Source organism: Lissotriton vulgaris, chromosome 3_1, assembly GCF_964263255.1.
Source record: "Lissotriton vulgaris chromosome 3_1, aLisVul1.2, whole genome shotgun sequence".
NCBI classification, from domain to species: domain Eukaryota; kingdom Metazoa; phylum Chordata; class Amphibia; order Caudata; family Salamandridae; genus Lissotriton; species Lissotriton vulgaris.
Window position 1 is genome coordinate 752,666,049 of NC_141689.1, and position 19,095 is coordinate 752,685,143.

Below are 19,095 nucleotides of genomic sequence, written 5' to 3' on the forward strand. Positions count from 1 at the left end.
GTTGCATCAGTGGAGCTGTGTGGTGGGTGCATCAGTGGAGCTGTGTGGTGGGTGCATCGGTGGAGCTGTGTGGTGGGTGCATCGGTGGAGCTGTGTGGTGGGTGCCTCGGTGGAGCTTTGTGGTGGGTGCATCAGTGGAGCTGTGTGGTGGGTCCATCGGTGGAGCTGTGGTGGGTGCCTCGGTGGAGCTTTGTGGTGGGTGCCTCGGTGGAGCTGTGCGGTGGGTGCATCGGTGGAGCTGTGCGGTGGGTGCATCGGTGGAGCTGTGCGGTGGGTGCATCGGTGGAGCTATGCGGTGGGTGCATCTGTGGAGCTGTGTGCTGGGTGCATCGGTAGAGCTGGGTGGTGGGTGCATCAGTGGAGCTGTGTCGGTGGAGCTGTGTGGTGGGGCATTGGTGGAGCTGGGTGGTGGGTGCATCGGTGGAGCTGTGTGGTGGGTGCATCGGTGGAGCTGTGTGGTGGGTGCATCGGTGGAGCTGTGTGGTGGGTGCATCGGTGGAGCTGTGTGGTGGGTGCATCGGTTGAGCTGTGTGGTGGGTGCATCGGTGGAGCTGTGTGGTGGGTGCATCGGTGGAGCTGTATGGTGGGTGCCTCAGTGGAGCTGTGTGCTGGGTGCATCGGTGGAGCTGTGTGGTGGGTGCATCAGTGGAGCTGTGTCGGTTGAGCTGTGTGGTAGGGGCATCGGTGGAGCTGGGTGGTGGGTGCATCGGTGCAGCTGTGTTGGTGGAGCTGTGCGGTGGTTGCATCAGTGGAGCTGTGTGGTGGGTGCCTCGGTGGAGCTGTCTGGTGGGTGCCTCGGTGGAGCTGTGTGGTGGGTGCATCGGTGGAGCTGTGTGGTGGGTGCTTTGGTGGAGCTGTGTGGTGGGTGCATCAGTGGACCTGTGTGGTGGGTGCATTGGTGGAGCTGTGGCATCGGTGAAGCTGTGTGGTGGGTGCATCGGTGGAGCTTAGTGGGTGCATTGGTGGAGCTGTGTGGTGGGTGCATTAGTGGAGCTTAGTTGGAGCATCGGTGGAGCTGTGTGGTGGGTGCATCGGTGGAGCTGTGTGGTGGGTGCATCGGTGGAGCTGTGTGGTGGGTGCATCGGTGGAGCTGTGTGGTGAGTGATTCAGTGGAGCTGTGTGGTGGGTGCATCGGTGGAGCTGTGGCATCAGTGAAGCTGTGTGGTGGGTGCATTGGTGGAGCTTAGTTGGAGCATTGGTGGAGCTGTGTGGTGGGTGCATCGGTGGAGCTCTGTGGTGAGTGATTCAGTGGAGCTGTGTGGTGGGTGCATCGGTGGAGCTGTGGCATCAGTGAAGCTGTGTGGTGGGTGCATCAGTGGAGCTTAGTGGGTGCATTGGTGGAGCTGTGTGGTGGGTGCATTGGTGGAGCTTAGTTGGAGCATCGGTGGAGCTGTGTGGTGGGTGCATCGGTGGAGCTGTGTGGTGGGTGCATCGGTGGAGCTGTGTGGTGGTTGCATCGGTGGAGCTGTGTGGTGGGTGCATCGGTTGAGCTGTGTGGTGGGTGCATCGGTTGAGCTGTGTGGTGGGTGCATCGGTTGAGCTGTGTGGTGGGTGCATCGGTTGAGCTGTGTGGTGGGTGCATCGGTGGAGCTGTGTGGTGGGTGCATCGGTGGAGCTGTGTCGGTTGAGCTGTGTGGTGGGGGCATCGGTGGAGCTGTGTCGGTGGAGCTGTGTCGGTGGAGCTGTGTGGTGGGGCATCGGTGGAGCTGGGTGGTGGGGGCATCGGTGGAGCTGGGTGGTGGGGGCATCGGTGGAGCTGTGTTGGTGGAGCTGTGTGGTGGTTGCATCGGTGGAGCTATGTGGTGGGGGCATCGGTGGAGCTGGGTGCATCGGTGGAGCTGTGTTGGTGGAGCTGTGTGGTGGTTGCATCAGTGGAGCTGTGTGGTGGGGGCATCGATGGAGCTGTGTGGTGGGGGCATCAATGGAGCTGTGTGGTGGGGGCATCGGTGGAGCTGTGTGGTGGGGGCATTGGTGGAGCTGTGTGGTGGGTGCATCGGTGGAGCTGTGTGGTGGGTGCATCGGTGGAGCTGTGTGGTGGTTGCATCGGTGGAGCTGTGTGTTGGTTGCATCGGTGGAGCTGTGTGGTGGTTGCATCGGTGGAGCTGTGTGGTGGTTGCATCGGTGGAGCTGTGTGGTGGTTGCATCGGTGGAGCTGTGTGGTGGTTGCATCGGTGGAGCTGTGTGGTGGTTACATCGGTGGAGCTGTGTGGTGTGTGCATCGGTGGAGCTGTGTGGTGGGTGCATCGGTGGAGCTGTTTCAGCTGAGCTGTGTGGTGGGGGCATCGGTGGAGCTGGGTGGTGGGTGCATCGGTGGAGCTGTGTCGGTTGAGCTGTGTGGTGGGGCATCGGTGGAGCTGGGTGGTGGGTGCATCGGTGGAGCTGTGTTGGTGGAGCTGTGTGGTGGTTGCATCAGTGGAGCTGTGTGGTGGGTGCATCAGTGGAGCTGTGTGGTGGGTGCATCGGTGGAGCTGTGTGGTGGGTGCATCGGTGGAGCTGTGTGGTGGGTGCATCGGTGGAGCTGTGTGGTGGGTGCCTCGGTGGAGCTTTGTGGTGGGTGCATCAGTGGAGCTGTGTGGTGGGTCCATCGGTGGAGCTGTGGTGGGTGCCTCGGTGGAGCTTTGTGGTGGGTGCCTCGGTGGAGCTGTGCGGTGGGTGCATCGGTGGAGCTGTGCGGTGGGTGCATCGGTGGAGCTGTGCGGTGGGTGCATCGGTGGAGCTATGCGGTGGGTGCATCGGTTGAGCTGTGTGGTGGGTGCATCGGTGGAGCTGTGTGGTGGGTGCATCGGTGGAGCTGTGTCGGTTGAACTGTGTGGTGGGGGCATCGGTGGAGCTGTGTCGGTGGAGCTGTGTCGGTGGAGCTGGGTGGTGGGGGCATTGGTGGAGCTGGGTGGTGGGGGCATCGGTGGAGCTGTGTTGGTGGAGCTGTGTGGTGGTTGCATCGGTGGAGCTGTGTGGTGGGGGCATCGGTGGAGCTGGGTGCAACGGTGGAGCTGTGTTGGTGGAGCTGTGTGGTGGTTGCATCAGTGGAGCTGTGTGGTGGGGGCATCGATGGAGCTGTGTGGTGGGGGCATCGATGGAGCTGTGTGGTGGGGGTATCGGTGGAGCTGTGTGGTGGGGGCATCGGTGGAGCTGTGTGGTGGGTGCATCGGTGGAGCTGTGTGGTGGGTGCATCGGTGGAGCTGTGTGTTGGTTGCATCGGTGGAGCTGTGTGGTGGTTGCATCGGTGGAGCTGTGTGGTGGTTGCATCGGTGGAGCTGTGTGGTGGTTGCATCGGTGGAGCTGTGTGGTGGTTGCATCGGTGGAGCTGTGTGGTGGTTGCATCGGTGGACCTGTGTGGTGGTTACATCGGTGGAGCTGTGTGGTGTGTGCATCGGTGGAGCTGTGTGGTGGGTGCATCGGTGGAGCTGTTTCAGCTGAGCTGTGTGGTGGGGGCATCGGTGGAGCTGGGTGGTGGGTGCATCGGTGGAGCTGTGTCGGTTGAGCTGTGTGGTGGGGCATCGGTGGAGCTGGGTGGTGGGTGCATCGGTGGAGCTGTGTTGGTGGAGCTGTGTGGTGGTTGCATCAGTGGAGCTGTGTGGTGGGTGCATCAGTGGAGCTGTGTGGTGGGTGCATCGGTGGAGCTGTGTGGTGGGTGCATCGGTGGAGCTGTGTGGTGGGTGCCTCGGTGGAGCTTTGTGGTGGGTGCATCAGTGGAGCTGTGTGGTGGGTCCATCGGTGGAGCTGTGGTGGGTGCCTCGGTGGAGCTTTGTGGTGGGTGCCTCGGCGGAGCTGTGCGGTGGGTGCATCGGTGGAGCTGTGCGGTGGGTGCATCGGTGGAGCTGTGCGGTGGGTGCATCGGTGGAGCTATGCGGTGGGTGCATCTGTGGAGCTGTGTGCTGGGTGCATCGGTGGAGCTGGGTGGTGGGTGCATCAGTGGAGCTGTGTCGGTGGAGCTGTGTGGTGGGGCATTGGTGGAGCTGGGTGGTGGGTGCATCGGTGGAGCTGTGTGGTGGGTGCATCGGTGGAGCTGTGTGGTGGGTGCATCGGTGGAGCTGTGTGGTGGGTGCATCGGTGGAGCTGTGTGGTGGGTGCATCGGTGGAGCTGTGTGGTGGGTGCATCGGTGGAGCTGTGTGGTGGGTGCATCGGTGGAGCTGTATGGTGGGTGCCTCAGTGGAGCTGTGTGCTGGGTGCATCGGTGGAGCTGTGTGGTGGGTGCATCAGTGGAGCTGTGTCGGTTGAGCTGTGTGGTAGGGGCATCGGTGGAGCTGGGTGGTGGGTGCATCGGTGGAGCTGTGTTGGTGGAGCTGTGCGGTGGTTGCATCAGTGGAGCTGTGTGGTGGGTGCCTCGGTGGAGCTGTCTGGTGGGTGCCTCGGTGGAGCTGTGTGGTGGGTGCATCGGTGGAGCTGTGTGGTGGGTGCTTTGGTGGAGCTGTGTGGTGGGTGCATCAGTGGACCTGTGTGGTGGGTGCATTGGTGGAGCTGTGGCATCGGTGAAGCTGTGTGGTGGGTGCATCGGTGGAGCTTAGTGGGTGCATTGGTGGAGCTGTGTGGTGGGTGCATTAGTGGAGCTTAGTTGGAGCATCGGTGGAGCTGTGTGGTGGGTGCATCGGTGGAGCTGTGTTGTGGGTGCATCGGTGGAGCTGTGTGGTGGGTGCATCGGTGGAGCTGTGTGGTGGGTGCATCGGTGGAGCTGTGTGGTGGGTGCATCGGTGGAGCTGCGTGGTGGGTGCATCGGTGGAGCTGTGTGGTGGGTTCATCGGTGGAGCTGTGTGGTGGGTGATTCAGTGGAGCTGTGTGGTGGGTGCATCGGTGGAGCTGTGGCATCAGTGAAGCTGTGTGGTGGATGCATCGGTGGAGCTTAGTGGGTGCATTTGTGGAGCTGTGTGGTGGGTGCATTGGTGGAGCTTAGTTGGAGCATCGGTGGAGCTGTGTGGTGGGTGCATCGGTGGAGCTGTGTGGTGGGTGCATCGGTGGAGCTGTGTCGTGGGTGCATCAGTGGAGCTGTGTGCTGGGTGCATCGGTGGAGCTGTGTCGTTGGAGCTGTGTGCATCGGTGGAGCTGGGTGGTGGGTGCATCGGTGGAGCTGTGTAGGTGGAGCTGTGTGGTGGGTGCATCGGTGGAGCTGTGTGGTGGGTGCATCGGTGGAGCTGTGTGGTGGGTGCATCGGTGGAGCTGTGTGGTGGGTGCATCGGTGGAGCTGTGTGGTGGGTGCATCGGTGGAGCTGTGTGGTGGGTTCATCAGTGGAGCTGTGTGGTGGGTGCCTCTGTGGAGCTCTGTGACGGGTGCATCGGTGAAGCTGTGTGGTGGGTGCACGGGTGGAGCTTAGTGGGTGCATTGGTGGAGCTGTGTGGTGGGTGCATTGGTGGAGCTGTGTGGCGGGTGCATCGGTGGAGCTCTGTGGTGGGTGATTCAGTGGAGCTGTGTGGTGGGTGCATCGGTGGAGCTGTGGCATCAGTGAAGCTGTGTGGTGGGTGCATCAGTGGAGCTTAGTGGGTGCATTGGTGGAGCTGTGTGGTGGGTGCATTGGTGGAGCTTAGTTGGAGCATCGGTGGAGCTGTGTGGTGGGTGCATCGGTGGAGCTGTGTGGTGGGTGCATCGGTTGAGCTGTGTGGTGGGTGCATCGGTTGAGCTGTGTGGTGGGTGCATCGGTTGAGCTGTGTGGTGGGTGCATCGGTTGAGCTGTGTGGTGGGTGCATCGGTGGAGCTGTGTGGTGGGTGCATCGGTGGAGCTGTGTCGGTTGAGCTGTGTGGTGGGGGCATCGGTGGAGCTGTGTCGGTGGAGCTGTGTCGGTGGAGCTGTGTCGGTGGAGCTGTGTGGTGGGGCATCGGTGGAGCTGGGTGGTGGGGCATCGGTGGAGCTGGGTGGTGGGGGCATCGGTGGAGCTGCGTGGTGGGTGCCTCTGTAGAGCTCTGTGACGGGTGCATCGGTGAAGCTGTGTGGTGGGTGCACGGGTGGAGCTTAGTGGGTGCATTGGTGGAGCTGTGTGGTGGGTGCATTGGTGGAGCTTAGTTGGAGCATTGGTGGAGCTGTGTGGTGGGTGCATCGGTGGAGCTCTGTGGTGGGTGATTCAGTGGAGCTGTGTGGTGGGTGCATCGGTGGAGCTGTGGCATCAATGAAGCTGTGTGGTGGGTGCATCAGTGGAGCTTAGTGGGTGCATTGGTGGAGCTGTGTGGTGGGTGCATTGGTGGAGCTTAGTTGGAGCATCGGTGGAGCTGTGTCGTGGGTGCATCGGTGGAGCTGTGTGGTGGGTGCATCAGTGGAGCTGTGTCGTTGGAGCTGTGTGCATTGGTGGAGCTGGGTGGTGGGTGCATCGGTGGAGCTGTGTAGGTGGAGCTGTGTGGTGGGTGCATCTGTTGAGCTGTGTGGTGGGTGCATCTGTGGAGCTGTGTGGTGGGTGCATCGGTGGAGCTGTGTCGGTGGAGCTGTGTGGTGGGTGCATCTGTGGAGCTGTGTGGTGGGTGCATCTGTGGAGCTGTGTGGTGGATGCCTCAGTTATTTTCTTTCTATTTTGTAAAGGAGTCAGGTAAACGGAGCTACCAGGGAATATACAGCAACTACCTTTTTGCACTCTAGGATCAAAATGTGCTATAAGGTGTCTGAAAGATGGCATGTTGACGCTATACAAAGGACAGGACCTATACTAATATCCAGCAAATAAAACATTTTTAAAAAGTCTCTTTAGCTTACAGGCTAGCTCAAGCCCGGCTCATTCCTCCTTCGGGGAATCAAAAAGCTCTAAAATGTATAGACGCAATATGTAGGCACTACGGAAACTACCAATAAATAAACAAATAAATATATAAATGAAGAAATGTCTCTAATTTGTAAACAATGCTGCGTGGTATATCTAGCTTTTCTTCAATCGCTGCAGGCTATGCAAGTGATCGGACGTGACTGGAGGGCTACATGTTGGTGCTATACAAAGCACCGATACCTACAATAGTAATATAATATAGTATACCAAAAAGTGAGTACTTGCTGCTCTGGAACGTCTAAGTGTTCTGAAGTTTTCGAACGGCAAATTGTTAGCCCTATACCTAATAGGAGCACACATTTGAAGAAAATACATTTTGATGTCTCCTCTGTGATAGTACAGCACTCTGCCTCTCTTACCCAACACTCACAGACCGCCACGTCAACACAGTCTGCGAGTTCCATTAGGGTTTGTGATAGAGGAAATATGTCGTTTTTTATTTGTAACACATTTAGATATAAGCCTGTATTTATTTCTACGAAGCCCTGCTTCTGGCAATCGAACAGTGTACATTTCAAGCCAACAATCGAAGCCATTTTATAAGCAGCAATGTGCAGGAGATGGTGTGGGGGCCTTGGGATTTTTAGATTAGGCAAACTGCAAGCCGTGATGGGTGGCGAAGCCCTGAATTGCTTTGCAAACAAAGGGAGGGAGCGGAGACGACCACCTCTGTTTTTGAGCATCTGAATAATAAAGCACCGAGTCAGGGAAACCCTGGCACAGACTGTAAAACTGAAGCCCTGGTGGCGAAAGATGGGAGTCAGCAATTGAGAAAACAAGTTAAACAGGTTGTAATAGGAGACTGAAAGTACGGCCGGCTGGCCGTGAATAATTAGGGGGTGAGAAATGCACTGGGAGGGCTGCCTTTGATGTGGTAATGCGAGGCAGGCAGGCAGGCGGCTGGTGGCATTGTGCACGCGCTTTTTAGGGCTTGCGCTTGCGCAATGACCTAAAAAGCACATGCACTTCAAGAAATCGCCAGTGGTAGTTAAAGTCTGGATAGGCCATAATAGAGCTTCGCCAGCGATGCGCAGAAGCGCATCAGCAGGCGAGCCCTAAAAAGGATTGTGTTTCCTCTCATGTGGCCACGTCTACCACCTGCACTATGACTTTCTCCTCACCTAAGCCAGCTCTAGTGATGTCTTCGGCCTCATCGCCTACGCTGGTCCATGTGCAGATCAGGCCTATATTGTCGTCGACTGTAGTCCCGTCGACGACGGCTAAGGTACCGTCGACGAGCTCCTCGTCTACGAATCTAATGTCGACGATTGGCTCTCCGTCGACGATGCTCTCATCAATGACGTTGCCGTCGACGACGAAATCCTCGTCGACGAAGCTACCGTCGACGACCTCGGCGACGTCCCCGTCGACGAAGTTATCGTCGACGACCTCGACGACAAAGATATCCTCTAAAAAGTCGTCGTCGACGAAGATAGATCAATTGTCGACGATGGAGCAGTCGACGAAGCATAAAATTCAGCAGCAAAAAGCAGGTTCGGCGACGACGGAGGTGATCCCATCGACGCCACCACTGTCAAGCTGCACTGCCTTACAAGTCTGGTCTGCACAGTCATCTGGAATACCGTTGCCATCACCTGCAACTACGGCTACGCTATTAAAGAAAAGGGCTACTACTGAGGCGATTCCTTCTACGCTGGTAGTGCCAGAGAAACTTTTGGATTCTGATGAGGAAGGATCCTTTGAGGATGAGAACTTTGAATCGGCCAGAAGTCCGTCTGACCTCCAAATTAAGATTCAAGAAGATACGGAGGAAGAAATGCAAGAAACTGAGCCTTTACCACATGAGGACAGGCCTGCTCCTGGCTTACAAATGCCTGAGGAATTATTTCACAATCTACAATACATGCTCAGCGACTACTATAGGCGTTTTCCACCTTCAGAGTCAGGTGACTCTCATGTATCTACGCCAAGACCTAAAACAGCGACGCCGCTTTCAAAGCAGGCACAGCCATTTGTTTCTGTGACGTTGGAGGAAGGACGTCCAGCATTATCTGCGTCACAAGTCACAGCTCCTCAAGCAGATGATGAAGAGTACTCAGATCATGAGGAGCAGGAAGAAGGAGAATTAGACAATAGGTCAGAATCGTCGGAGTATGAGGATTACAATGCAAACACGCCCTCTCCGGCAGAGCCTACAACATCAGAGTCACCTCCTGTGGACATTGCCTCATTCCACAAGATCATGGATAGAGCAACAAAGAGGTTCCTGATAACTATGGAGTCAAAACAAGAAGAATGCTTCTTATATGACTTCAAGTCTTCGCCACAAAAACAGAGTTGGACCATTCCAATCATAGAATTCATATGGAAGGAAGGACTGAAGATCATGTCCAAACCAAATTCTTTGCCAGCAGTGCTCCCGAGAGTGGAAAAAAAATATAGGGTGCCAAATTCATCGCCAGCGTGCCTCATTGGACAAGCGAAAGCAGACTCTGTGGTGGCGCAGGCAGCGCAAAAGAGATCTTCTAACCCAACATCTCAGGTCTCTGTTCCTCCAGATAAAGACGGGAGACGTCTAGATTCAATCGGGAAAAAAGTTTCTACAATTGCAGCTACAACTATTAGAGCCGCTAACTCTCTAGCCATATTAGGGAGGTACGATAGGCAGATGTGGTCGGACATCTCGCCGTATGTGGACAAACTTCCCGAACCAGATCGGGCTGAAGCAAAGAAGATCCTTCAGGAAGGAGAGTGCGTCTCATCTGAGATGATTAATGCTGCAGTGGACGTTGCTGCCACAGGTTTTCGTCAGCTAGCGGGTGCAGCTGTTCTCAGGAGGCAGGGATGGTTGAAGGCAACATCCTTTCGACAGGAGGTCCAAACAAGGATCATAGATATGGCATACGATGGAGAGTATTTATTTGGAAAGCATGTAGACGATGCTTTGGAAGCCATCAAGAAGGATACTGAGACAGCACGTTCGCTGGGCACTTTACAATACAAGAAGTCTTCCTTTCGTGGAGCAACAGGAAGAGGGAATTTCTCTAATAGAGGAGGCTATAACCAACAGCGCTCCTATACTTCCGCCCAGGGAAACCAAAGATACCAGCCGTATCGTCAACAGACTTACGGACAGAGAAAAGGAAATTTTTCACAGTCTCGAGGAAAATCCAACTATCGCGGAAGAGACAATAAGAAGTGAGAAACGCATCCTGCCGCCACTTTGTCCCAACCCGAACCAAATTGGAGGAAAAATATCCCAAAATTACTTAAATTGGTCCAAGATTACCACGGACAAATGGGTTCTGGATGTGGTAGCCAGAGGTCACATTTTGGAATTCGTAAAAACTCCTCCAAACTCCCCCCCTAAGAGGACCACCTCCAACAAATCTCAAGGAGCTGTTTGCCCAGATCAACATTATGATTCGAAAAGGAGCAATAGAAAGGGTACCCCATCATCAGAAAGGAAAAGGCTTCTACTCAAGATTTTTCCTTATTCGCAAGAAGTCGGGGGAATGGCGACCCATCCTCGACCTACGTGCCCTCAACAAATTCCTCAAAAAAATGTCATTCAGGATGCTGACACTTCAAGAAATCCTCCATTTTCTTTCGGCGGGAGAGTATATGGCAACACTCGACCTTCAGGATGCATACTTCCATGTTCCAATTTTTCCCAGGCACCGGAAGTTTCTAAGGTTCAGAGTGGCCGGCAGGGACTTCCAGTTCAAAGTTCTTCCCTTTGGACTGCGCTCAGCCCCCAGAGTGTTCACGAAGATACTGGCCCTGGTGGCAGCCCACCTTCGGTTGCAGTCAATACAGATATATCCATATCTAGACGATTGCTTTATCAAGGCCAGTTCTTTCGACATGGTAAAGACTCACATTCAAAAAACTCTGTCTCTGATGCAAAGCCTGGGTTTCTCGGTGAATTTCGAGAAATCGCACCTAATGCCAGCAAGGAGAAAGACTTTCTTGGGAGCGGCACTGGACACCAAGCTCGCCCAAGTATTTATCTCAAAGGAGAGACAGGAAAAGATACAGCGGCTGGCTGCTGCACTTTTGTTAAAAAGGTGCGTTTCAGTACGCATGTTCACGTCCTTCATGGGAATGATTTCCTCCTGTATTCTTCTCACCCCCAACTGTCGTCTGCGGATGAGGCCCTTGCAAGAGGAGCTCAGTCGCCAGTGGATACAAGTGTCGGGGTCCTTCGAGGATATCATACAAATAACACCACGAATGCGAGAAGCGATCCAATGGTGGAATCAGGGTTACAACATACAAGTGGGATGCTCTTTCCTCATGGAAGTGTCCAGGTTCGTAGTGATGACAGACGCTTCAATGACAGGCTGGGGTGCACACCTCCAAGGCATGACGGTCAGCGGGAAATGGAACAAAATCCAAATGAAATGGCACATAAACAGGCTAGAACTGCATGCCATCTTTCTAGCCCTGAAGTCCTTTCAGGCGACCATAGAAGGTGCCACAGTCTTGGTTCGGACAGACAACACCACCTGCATGCATTACCTAAACAAGCAGGGGGGCACAAGATCAGCCCGGCTGTCTCACCAGGCACAAAAGATTTGGAGTTGGGCCCTGACTCACAATATCCATCTGTCAGCTGTCCATGTCCCGGGAATCGCGAATGTGTTAGCGGATTCTCTCAGCAGATCCGCAGGTTGCACTCACGAGTGGGAACTACATCAACCATCTCTAGACCGCATCTTTCAGACATGGGGGATCCGGATCTGGACTTGTTTGCGACACACCAGAACCGGAAATGCCCATACTTTGCAAGCTGGGTTAACCACAAGGACTCGTGCGGGGATGCCCTTTCGATGAGTTGGAATCAAATATTCGCTTACGCTTTTCCACCGTTACCACTGATCCCGAAAGTCATCAAGAAGACGAAGAAGCAACTGTGCCGGTTGATACGGATTGCTCCGCGATGGCCCCGGCAATACTGGTTCACCTAGGAGCTCCTTCTCTCGGAATGCAACCCTATCCAACTTCCTCGCATTCCGAATCTTCTCTCTACCCAGAAGGGCAGGGTGTACCATCCGGACCCGAACTCGCTGAAATTGTCGGCTTGGCTCCTCAGCACATGGAATTTGCACATTTAAACATTCCGCAGGATTGCCAGGAGGTGCTGGCGAAGGCCAGAGCTCCATCTACGATCAAGACCTATAAACTTAAGTGGAGGCGTTTCTGTGCATGGTGCCAGTCTAATGGTCTTCATCCCATTCATGCCAAACCAGAGCAAATTCTACCCTTCTTTTTGCACTTGGCCAGATTGGGTTTGTCGCATTCTACTCTTAAAGTCTTCCTGGCTGCCATTTCCAGATTTCGTCAAGATGGATCAAATTCTTTGTTTTCCGTGCGGATTATACAACAATTTTTCAAAGGATTGTTTTGTATGTTTCCGCCTGTGAGGAAACCTCCGCCTACATGGCATCTGAATGTCGTACTAACTCAGCTCATGCGTCACCCTTTCGAGCCAATCCATAAGGTGGACCTGAAATTTTTAACATGGAAAGTGTCATTGTTACTGGCTTTAACATCTGCTAGAAGAGTTAGCGATATTCAAGCATTTACATCTAAATCGCCTTTCATCCAATTTACCTCTGACTCGGTAATACTACGTACTAATCCAACGTACATGCCAAAAGTGCCTTTGGATTTTCATCTGAATGAGCCGGTTATCCTCAAGACATTCTTTCCCACTCCACAGTCTCTGGCTGAACGCGCACTGCATTCGTTGGATATTAGGAGATGCCTCAAGTTTTACCTATCAAGAACCTCTGCCATCCGCAAGACAGACCAACTGTTTGTAGCTTATGGGCGGCAGCGCCAGGGCTGTGCAGTTTCAAAACAGACCATTGCTAGATGGGTCTCCTCTACAATTGGACTTTGTCATCAGCAGGCCGGTAGACCCTTACAGGCCTTGCCAAGAGCTCATTCTACAAGGGCGGTTAGCTCTTCCACTGCCCTTTTTGCTGGTGTGCCTCTTCGACAGATCTGCAGAGCTGCTACATGGTCTAGCAGGCACACCTTTACTAGGCACTACTGTCTAGATTCAGCAGACGACGCAGATGCTTCGGTTGGAAGAGCAGTGCTGCGCAATCTTTTCAAATAAGGTGAGCCTCTGTTTCCACCTCCTCCTCTATGCTCTTTAGACGTTATTTCAGATGTTGATGATTATTGTTATACATGTATACTGTATATGGACGTATATATATATATATATATATATATTTGATACTCTGACGTCTACGAGCGTTATGCTAGGAGTACTGCTTACTATTCTGATTCAGGCATATGAATCTATGAAAGACACCCCTAATACTGGAGAAGAACAATAGTTACTTACCTGTAAACAGGTGGTTCTCCAGTATTGGTGTCTTTCATAGATTCACATGCAACCCGCCCGCCTCCCCCCAGAGACTCACTCAGGCATTATCGGGTTTCACTCCTGTGCGAGAAAATCTGAGAGCCTGAGCCTCTGGGGAGAACATTCTGGTGGGTGCTGTCGCCTGTTTGGCTGCAGTTTGGACTAACACATAATGACTAAGATAGTCATGAGTGTGAAGGTTTTTTCTACTGTAGATGGTGGCTACTTTACTTCCTGGTTGGTACTTCTGATATTTGCTATATATATTATGGCATATTATTGCTTTTTTATGTACCGTGGGACTCCCACTCCGACGACGGGGAATGATTCAGGCATGTGAATCTATGAAAGACACCAATACTGGAGAACCACCTGTTTACAGGTAAGTAACTATTGTTCTTCTGGCTATGGGCAGCTAGTATGGATACATTGTCTGAGGGTTCTAGCCAGCTCCTGGCTACTAGAATGTGCCCACAAAGACCGCGCTACAGTAGCAGGGGTCAGTGGCAGCCATGTTAGGGGAAGAAAGCACCTGCACCTTAACATTAGTTTAACATTACACAGGGCTTTCTCCATTACACAAGGCCTATACACTTTTGTTACAATAGGGGGCACCCTAAATTAAAGGAATAAAAAACGAAGAATTCCTGGGAAAAGGGCCAAGTCCTACACGTCTCCCCCCCAGCCAATTGCCAGGGTAGACCGATCATCACCTTGATGGGCTTCCCTGCTTGTGGTGGAAAAAGGTGGACGCAGGCCTGTTACTTCAATGGCATCCGCCAGTTCTTCACCAATCAAACCACCCCACTGGTGTTCCCTAGTGGGATGCGGCCAGGTCTGACCTCTAGACAATTCAGAAGCCTCTGGCCCTTGCTTTCTCTCAGAGTGGGGGGCAGTAGCCCCAGGCCCGTGGTACCTTTGGACCACTCTCCTTCTCAACCTAGAGTCTAAACCCTTAGGTTGAACTGGTGACAGGGGCGAGTCCTCCCTCTCCCTGCACCCCCTCTCAGAGTTCTGCACCCTCCCAACTGGAGTAGTACCCCTAAGAGTCACAACCGGGGGGACTCTGATTATAGATATCCCTCAGGCCAGGTCAGGCAACCCCTGAACCTGGCCACCCAACCCGGGATCTGCACCCTGTGGCTGGTCCGGTGCCAGAGGAGAGTCCTTCCTCCCTCCGCACCCCCTTCTAGAGTTCCGCATCCTCCTACCCTGAGCGGTACCCCTGGAAGTCACACCGGTAGGGTCCTTAGTTACCGGTACCCCACCCTCCAGGTCAGGCAACTCCTGAACCTTAAACCCCAGTCCAGGTTCTACACCCTGTAACTGGTCTGAACCCCGACCCTCGGGTACGCTGCCACCATTAGGAGTACCTGGCGCACATAATTCCAAGGCTTTCAGCTCTAACTCTGTTAGCTGAAGCTGGTGCGCCAGCTTCCTTTCATCCATTGCAAGGCTCTCACTCTCCCTCTCGCGCTCTAGCATCTTCGATGACGCACACCCCCCAGATACTCTACTCCCTGCCCCAGAACATCTTCCCGGTAGCACATTGTCAGACACAACAATGTTGAGTAGGCCTGGGTCTTCTGGTGTGCCCGCCTACCTGGGTGTGACCTGCCCCTCCTGTTCCCCATCCCCTCTCCCCTCTGGGTGGGCTCCTACCCATGCCCTCAATTTGGTACGGAGTTCCTTCTTCCCGGTTCTCTTCCCAACAGGCACCCCCATCCCCTGACAAAACTCCATTATGACAGGTGGGGACTCAGATAAATCTGGGAAAAGATACCAGGACATGGGTGACAGGATTAGGTCAAACAGGTCTTGATACACTCTATAGGCTAGACAGTGTAGGGGTCAAATACTTGGGCTTGCACACACAATAGGTGTGTAGCCTAATTGCAGTGCACCCTGTCCCACTGGAGGGTGCTGCATGGTCACAGGTCCTGGATCCCACCGCTCGACACCAATATCTTGGAACTGGGGTCACCAGCTCCCCGAGGGTAGCATGGCAAGAGCTGGCAGGCATCCTGAAAGCTTATGTGTAAAGCGACCATACTGCACACACATCCACTGAGACAGTAAAATGGGCACGCAAAGAGTGACACCACTACAGTTAGTTTGTATAAAAATGTGATCTCTTTTATATAGAGCAGAGTCAGGGTAATCAAAAATTACCGTATCAATTACTTATTAGGTTTCCTTCAGAATACATATGTTTCAACACTTTGTAATAAATACTCAGAGGAATAAATATTAAATATCAGATAAATATTGAATATTAGATAACATTAAGTATAGATAACCACAGGCCTGACCTCAGCCTTGCTTCTTATCAGCACCTGTAAGGAATATATCACAAAAGCAACCAGATGACATTGCATCATATTAGTTCTGTAGGCATATTACCCACTTCTCACCAAGCAAGGGTGAGCGTTTTACAGCAGTAAACATGTAAATAAATAACTGTAGGCTTCCAGTAAATGCAGTACTAGGTGGGAGAAAAACATTTCATTAAGAATAACTTCCCCTGTTGCAGGATTAACCATTTTAAGAACCACTCCCAGCAGGAATGAGCATTTCCTAGATTAGGGAATTAAGCAGTTCAACAGCAGGAGCAGAAGTTTTCATTAGTTATGCATCAACATTTCATCCAGGAGGTAACCACTTCTCTGAGCAGACTTAAACATTTAATAACAGGTCAACCATGCATAAGGCCTAGGCTGAGCAGGACACTAGGCGAAATATGGATAATCCCTGGGATTGGGCCTAGCCCTCTCTAATACTCTTCATCCTGGTACTGTAGGCATTCTATTACATCCTCTAATCAGGGGTTAACCTTTTATGAATTGAGGCCTATAAACTGTGGGCCTTGGGACCTCTAAAACAGTCCAATACCAGGGTAAACACCCCCTTAATCTAGTAGGGACCTTTCATTAGGAAGTATCCTGTTCGCAGGTGAGAACAACATTTCATGTAGAGCCATTCCTATTCTCATTAGCAATAACTTATTTCAATAAAGGTTAAAACGTTACATTACCCAGCATCAAATATTTCCAGGAGTTGTACTTAAGGAACATTGCACTTGGCATATAACCCTTCCCTATGCAGACACATTTTATTATATAAATGTAGGTGTTTCAGAGACCCTGGCATCAGGCAGGAGTAGAAAACACTTCCTTAAAGATCAGGCAACATGTCATTATGCAAAAACCCACATTTCATTAGGCCAGGATAACCTTTGCATTTAACTGGGGGTCAACATTTCATTATGTGAGCAAAGGGAGCAAGTTATTAATCACTGTAGCATCAATAACCAATTCATCAGGAATAATCATTACAGCAATGAGATATTGTATCAAGAATAAACCTGGCATCAAAGATAACCATTGCATTAGCCAGCACTAACCCGGTATAAGGCCAAAATGAGCACTTAACTTTACTCCCAGGCCTGGGTTAACCTTAGTGGCCCAGCAGCCCCTTAACTTGTTAACCCTTCTCAGTGGCAAGAATCACCCACCAGGGCCATACTAGACCCCTAACCGGGGGTTAATTCTTAAATGGGACCAGGCCCAGTTCAGATGCCTGATCAGGGCCAACAGGGCCCAACTAAAGTTTCTCCTCATAGCACTCTACACTTCCATAGCGCTCGCACTGGCTGAGGTGTTCTGGGGCATAACAGCGCTCTTCCTCACAGTGCTCTCCACAGCCTCAGCGCTCACACTAGCGGCAATGATCTTGGGCACAGGGCGCTTTCTGACACAGCGCAGGCAGCAAATTCAGGTCCTGGGCCCACAGCGCCTCGCTGATGCAGCGCTTGAAATTAATGACAGATGCTGGATGTACAGCGCTTCACAGTACCTCAAGGGTCCCCAGGCAGCAGCAGAGCTCACAACGCTTTGCAGTCACAGCGCTGGTACTGGATTTCTGGTGTCAGTTGTAGGGGAAGGGAATATGGCAGTTCTGGAGATAGCGCTTCTCTGGTACAGCGCTTTGCAGGGGCCCTTCCCATAGATAAGACAGTTCAGACAGCACCGGCAGGACAGGTAGTCCAGGATGCTAGCGCTAGGGAATAGGGGCGCTTAGCCAGCAGACAGTTCTTTTAAGTTGGAATCAGATCAGCAGGACCAACAGGACAGGCCATACAACAGTGACAAACCAGTAAAAGGGGTCCCAGGTGGCGTCAGGGAGCGCGGGGAGCGACACAGCGCCAATACCTGGTTGATTTCTCAATAGTCCTGTGGTGGTTTGGTTTCTTCTTGGCGCTTTATGTTTCTTGCGCCCTTGTAAATAGCAGTCTCTGGGTTCCTTGAAGGGGGGGGGTTGAGTTGTTGGCTGATATCAAATTTCCTCAGCCAGTTCCCTTCAAGTGGTCCCTGGGTTCCCCTTCCGCCTGGCCAGATCAGGGGGCGCAAGTTCAGGATCCCTCAAAACTTGGTAGGCAGCACCTAGGCCCTGTCACTCCCAGTGTCATAGGTCCCTGTCTAGGCCCCACTGCCTAGAACTCCTGCGTAGGTTCTCCCCCCAGGTCAGTATCTCTCAATCTGACAGGAAAGTTTCCCTCCCTTTCCTTCTATAGTGCCAGTTGACAGTTGGTAGTGGGAGTTGGTGTCACCTCACCTGTTCCAGAAGGTTCCAGGAGGTTCTAGGAGGTTCCACCATTCTGGTTATGGGCAGCTAGTATGGATACATTGTCTGAGGGTTCTAGCCAGCTCCTGGCTACTAGAATGCGCCCACAAAGACCACGCTGCAGTAGCAGGGGTCAGTGGCAGCCATGTTCGGGAAAGAAAGCACCTGCACCTTAACATTAGTTTAACATTACACATGGCTTTCTCCATTACACAAGGCCTACACACTTTTGTTACAATAGGTGGCACCCTAAATTAAAGGAATAAAAAACTAAAAAGTCCTGGCAAAAGGGCCAAGTCCTACACTCTCTTTAGCAGTCTTGGTACAATAACGCATTTGAAAACAGGGTCTTCATTATCTGAAACATTAGCCATGTACATTCTTCGGTTTAGCTACTCCTTTTTTGCTTATATATATATATGTCATATTTTTGTTTTTCTTGTGGGTTACATCATTTCTTTCAGTTCATTATACTATCAATACAAAATGTGAAACTTTCTCTGATAAACTGTTTTCAATTAACTATGAACCATTGTGTTTAAATTGTATGTGCTGAATGACGGTTTAAACCTCAGTTTACATATGAATATTACTTTCTGTTTTTCAGTGCCCCTGACGAAGGGAAATTCTCCCGAAATGCATTGGGATTGGATTATTTGTTTACTGTAATGATTTTTTTCGTTTAGACAGAAAACTCAATGTCTAGAACAGGTTTAAGAAACATTGAATGTTTATCTTGAATGTACATACATAGTGTCTAAAAATTTGAAATTACAACATGATAAGTTCTCATTAAAAATCTTGAAACAATATATAAGCATTTGAGAAGTTCATAGAATACACAGGCAGATGGATGTCTGCTATTAGTAGTGCGGGCAGGGTCTAATAACGTCAGTCATTAGTCTTTATTCAAAATTACAGTTAGGGCATTTCAATCCTGTTTCCCCCATGAAAGAGGTTAGCTTACCGCAAACTCCGACAACTGGATTCAGTGATAAGAGAGTCTCTCGTCCATAATAGAGAGGATCACTCAGTATTTGCCCAGCGGTTTTGGCGAGAGGCGATGTCCAGTCGTGGACGGGCGCAGACGGCTTCGGCGTCGGCGCGCCCGCTGCGCCCACGAATGATAATGGCCGTTTATAGGGGCTGGAAGGGGGTGGGAGTGTCGCAACAACTAGTCCGCAACCCTGAAATCCCCCCAAAATGGCGGCTTACCCCTGAAACAGTCCCGCAACAGCACCAAATCGGCTGCTAGGGCTCAGGATGAAGATTCGGTGAGAAGGCACAGAAGAAAGGTGCAAAAGACAGTTATTTAAAAGCACAATGTTAAAAGTACGAGTACAATGCCTATCTTTCCCGGCTGCTCCTCAGGAAAGTGTCCAAGATC

The 19,095-nt window shown here is 52.1% G+C and overlaps 2 protein-coding genes across 3 annotated transcripts in view; both read left to right on the forward strand.

Moving 5' to 3' along the window:
- DMXL1 (Dmx like 1) overlaps nucleotides 1-19,095 on the forward strand; it is a 2,236,090-nt gene that overhangs the window by 1,872,808 nt on the left and 344,187 nt on the right. The window lies entirely within an intron of this gene.
- On the forward strand, nucleotides 8,187-9,899 carry LOC147726996 (uncharacterized). Its single transcript, XM_086963027.1, has one exon. The coding sequence runs from the start codon at nucleotides 8,187-8,189 to the stop codon at nucleotides 9,897-9,899; it is 1,713 nt and encodes a 570-aa protein (XP_086819153.1).

Coding starts and splice junctions, on each gene's coding strand:
- LOC147726996 (XM_086963027.1), top strand. CDS start 8,187: ATGGAGCAGTCGACGAAGCATAAAATTCAGCAGCAAAAAGCAGGTTCG.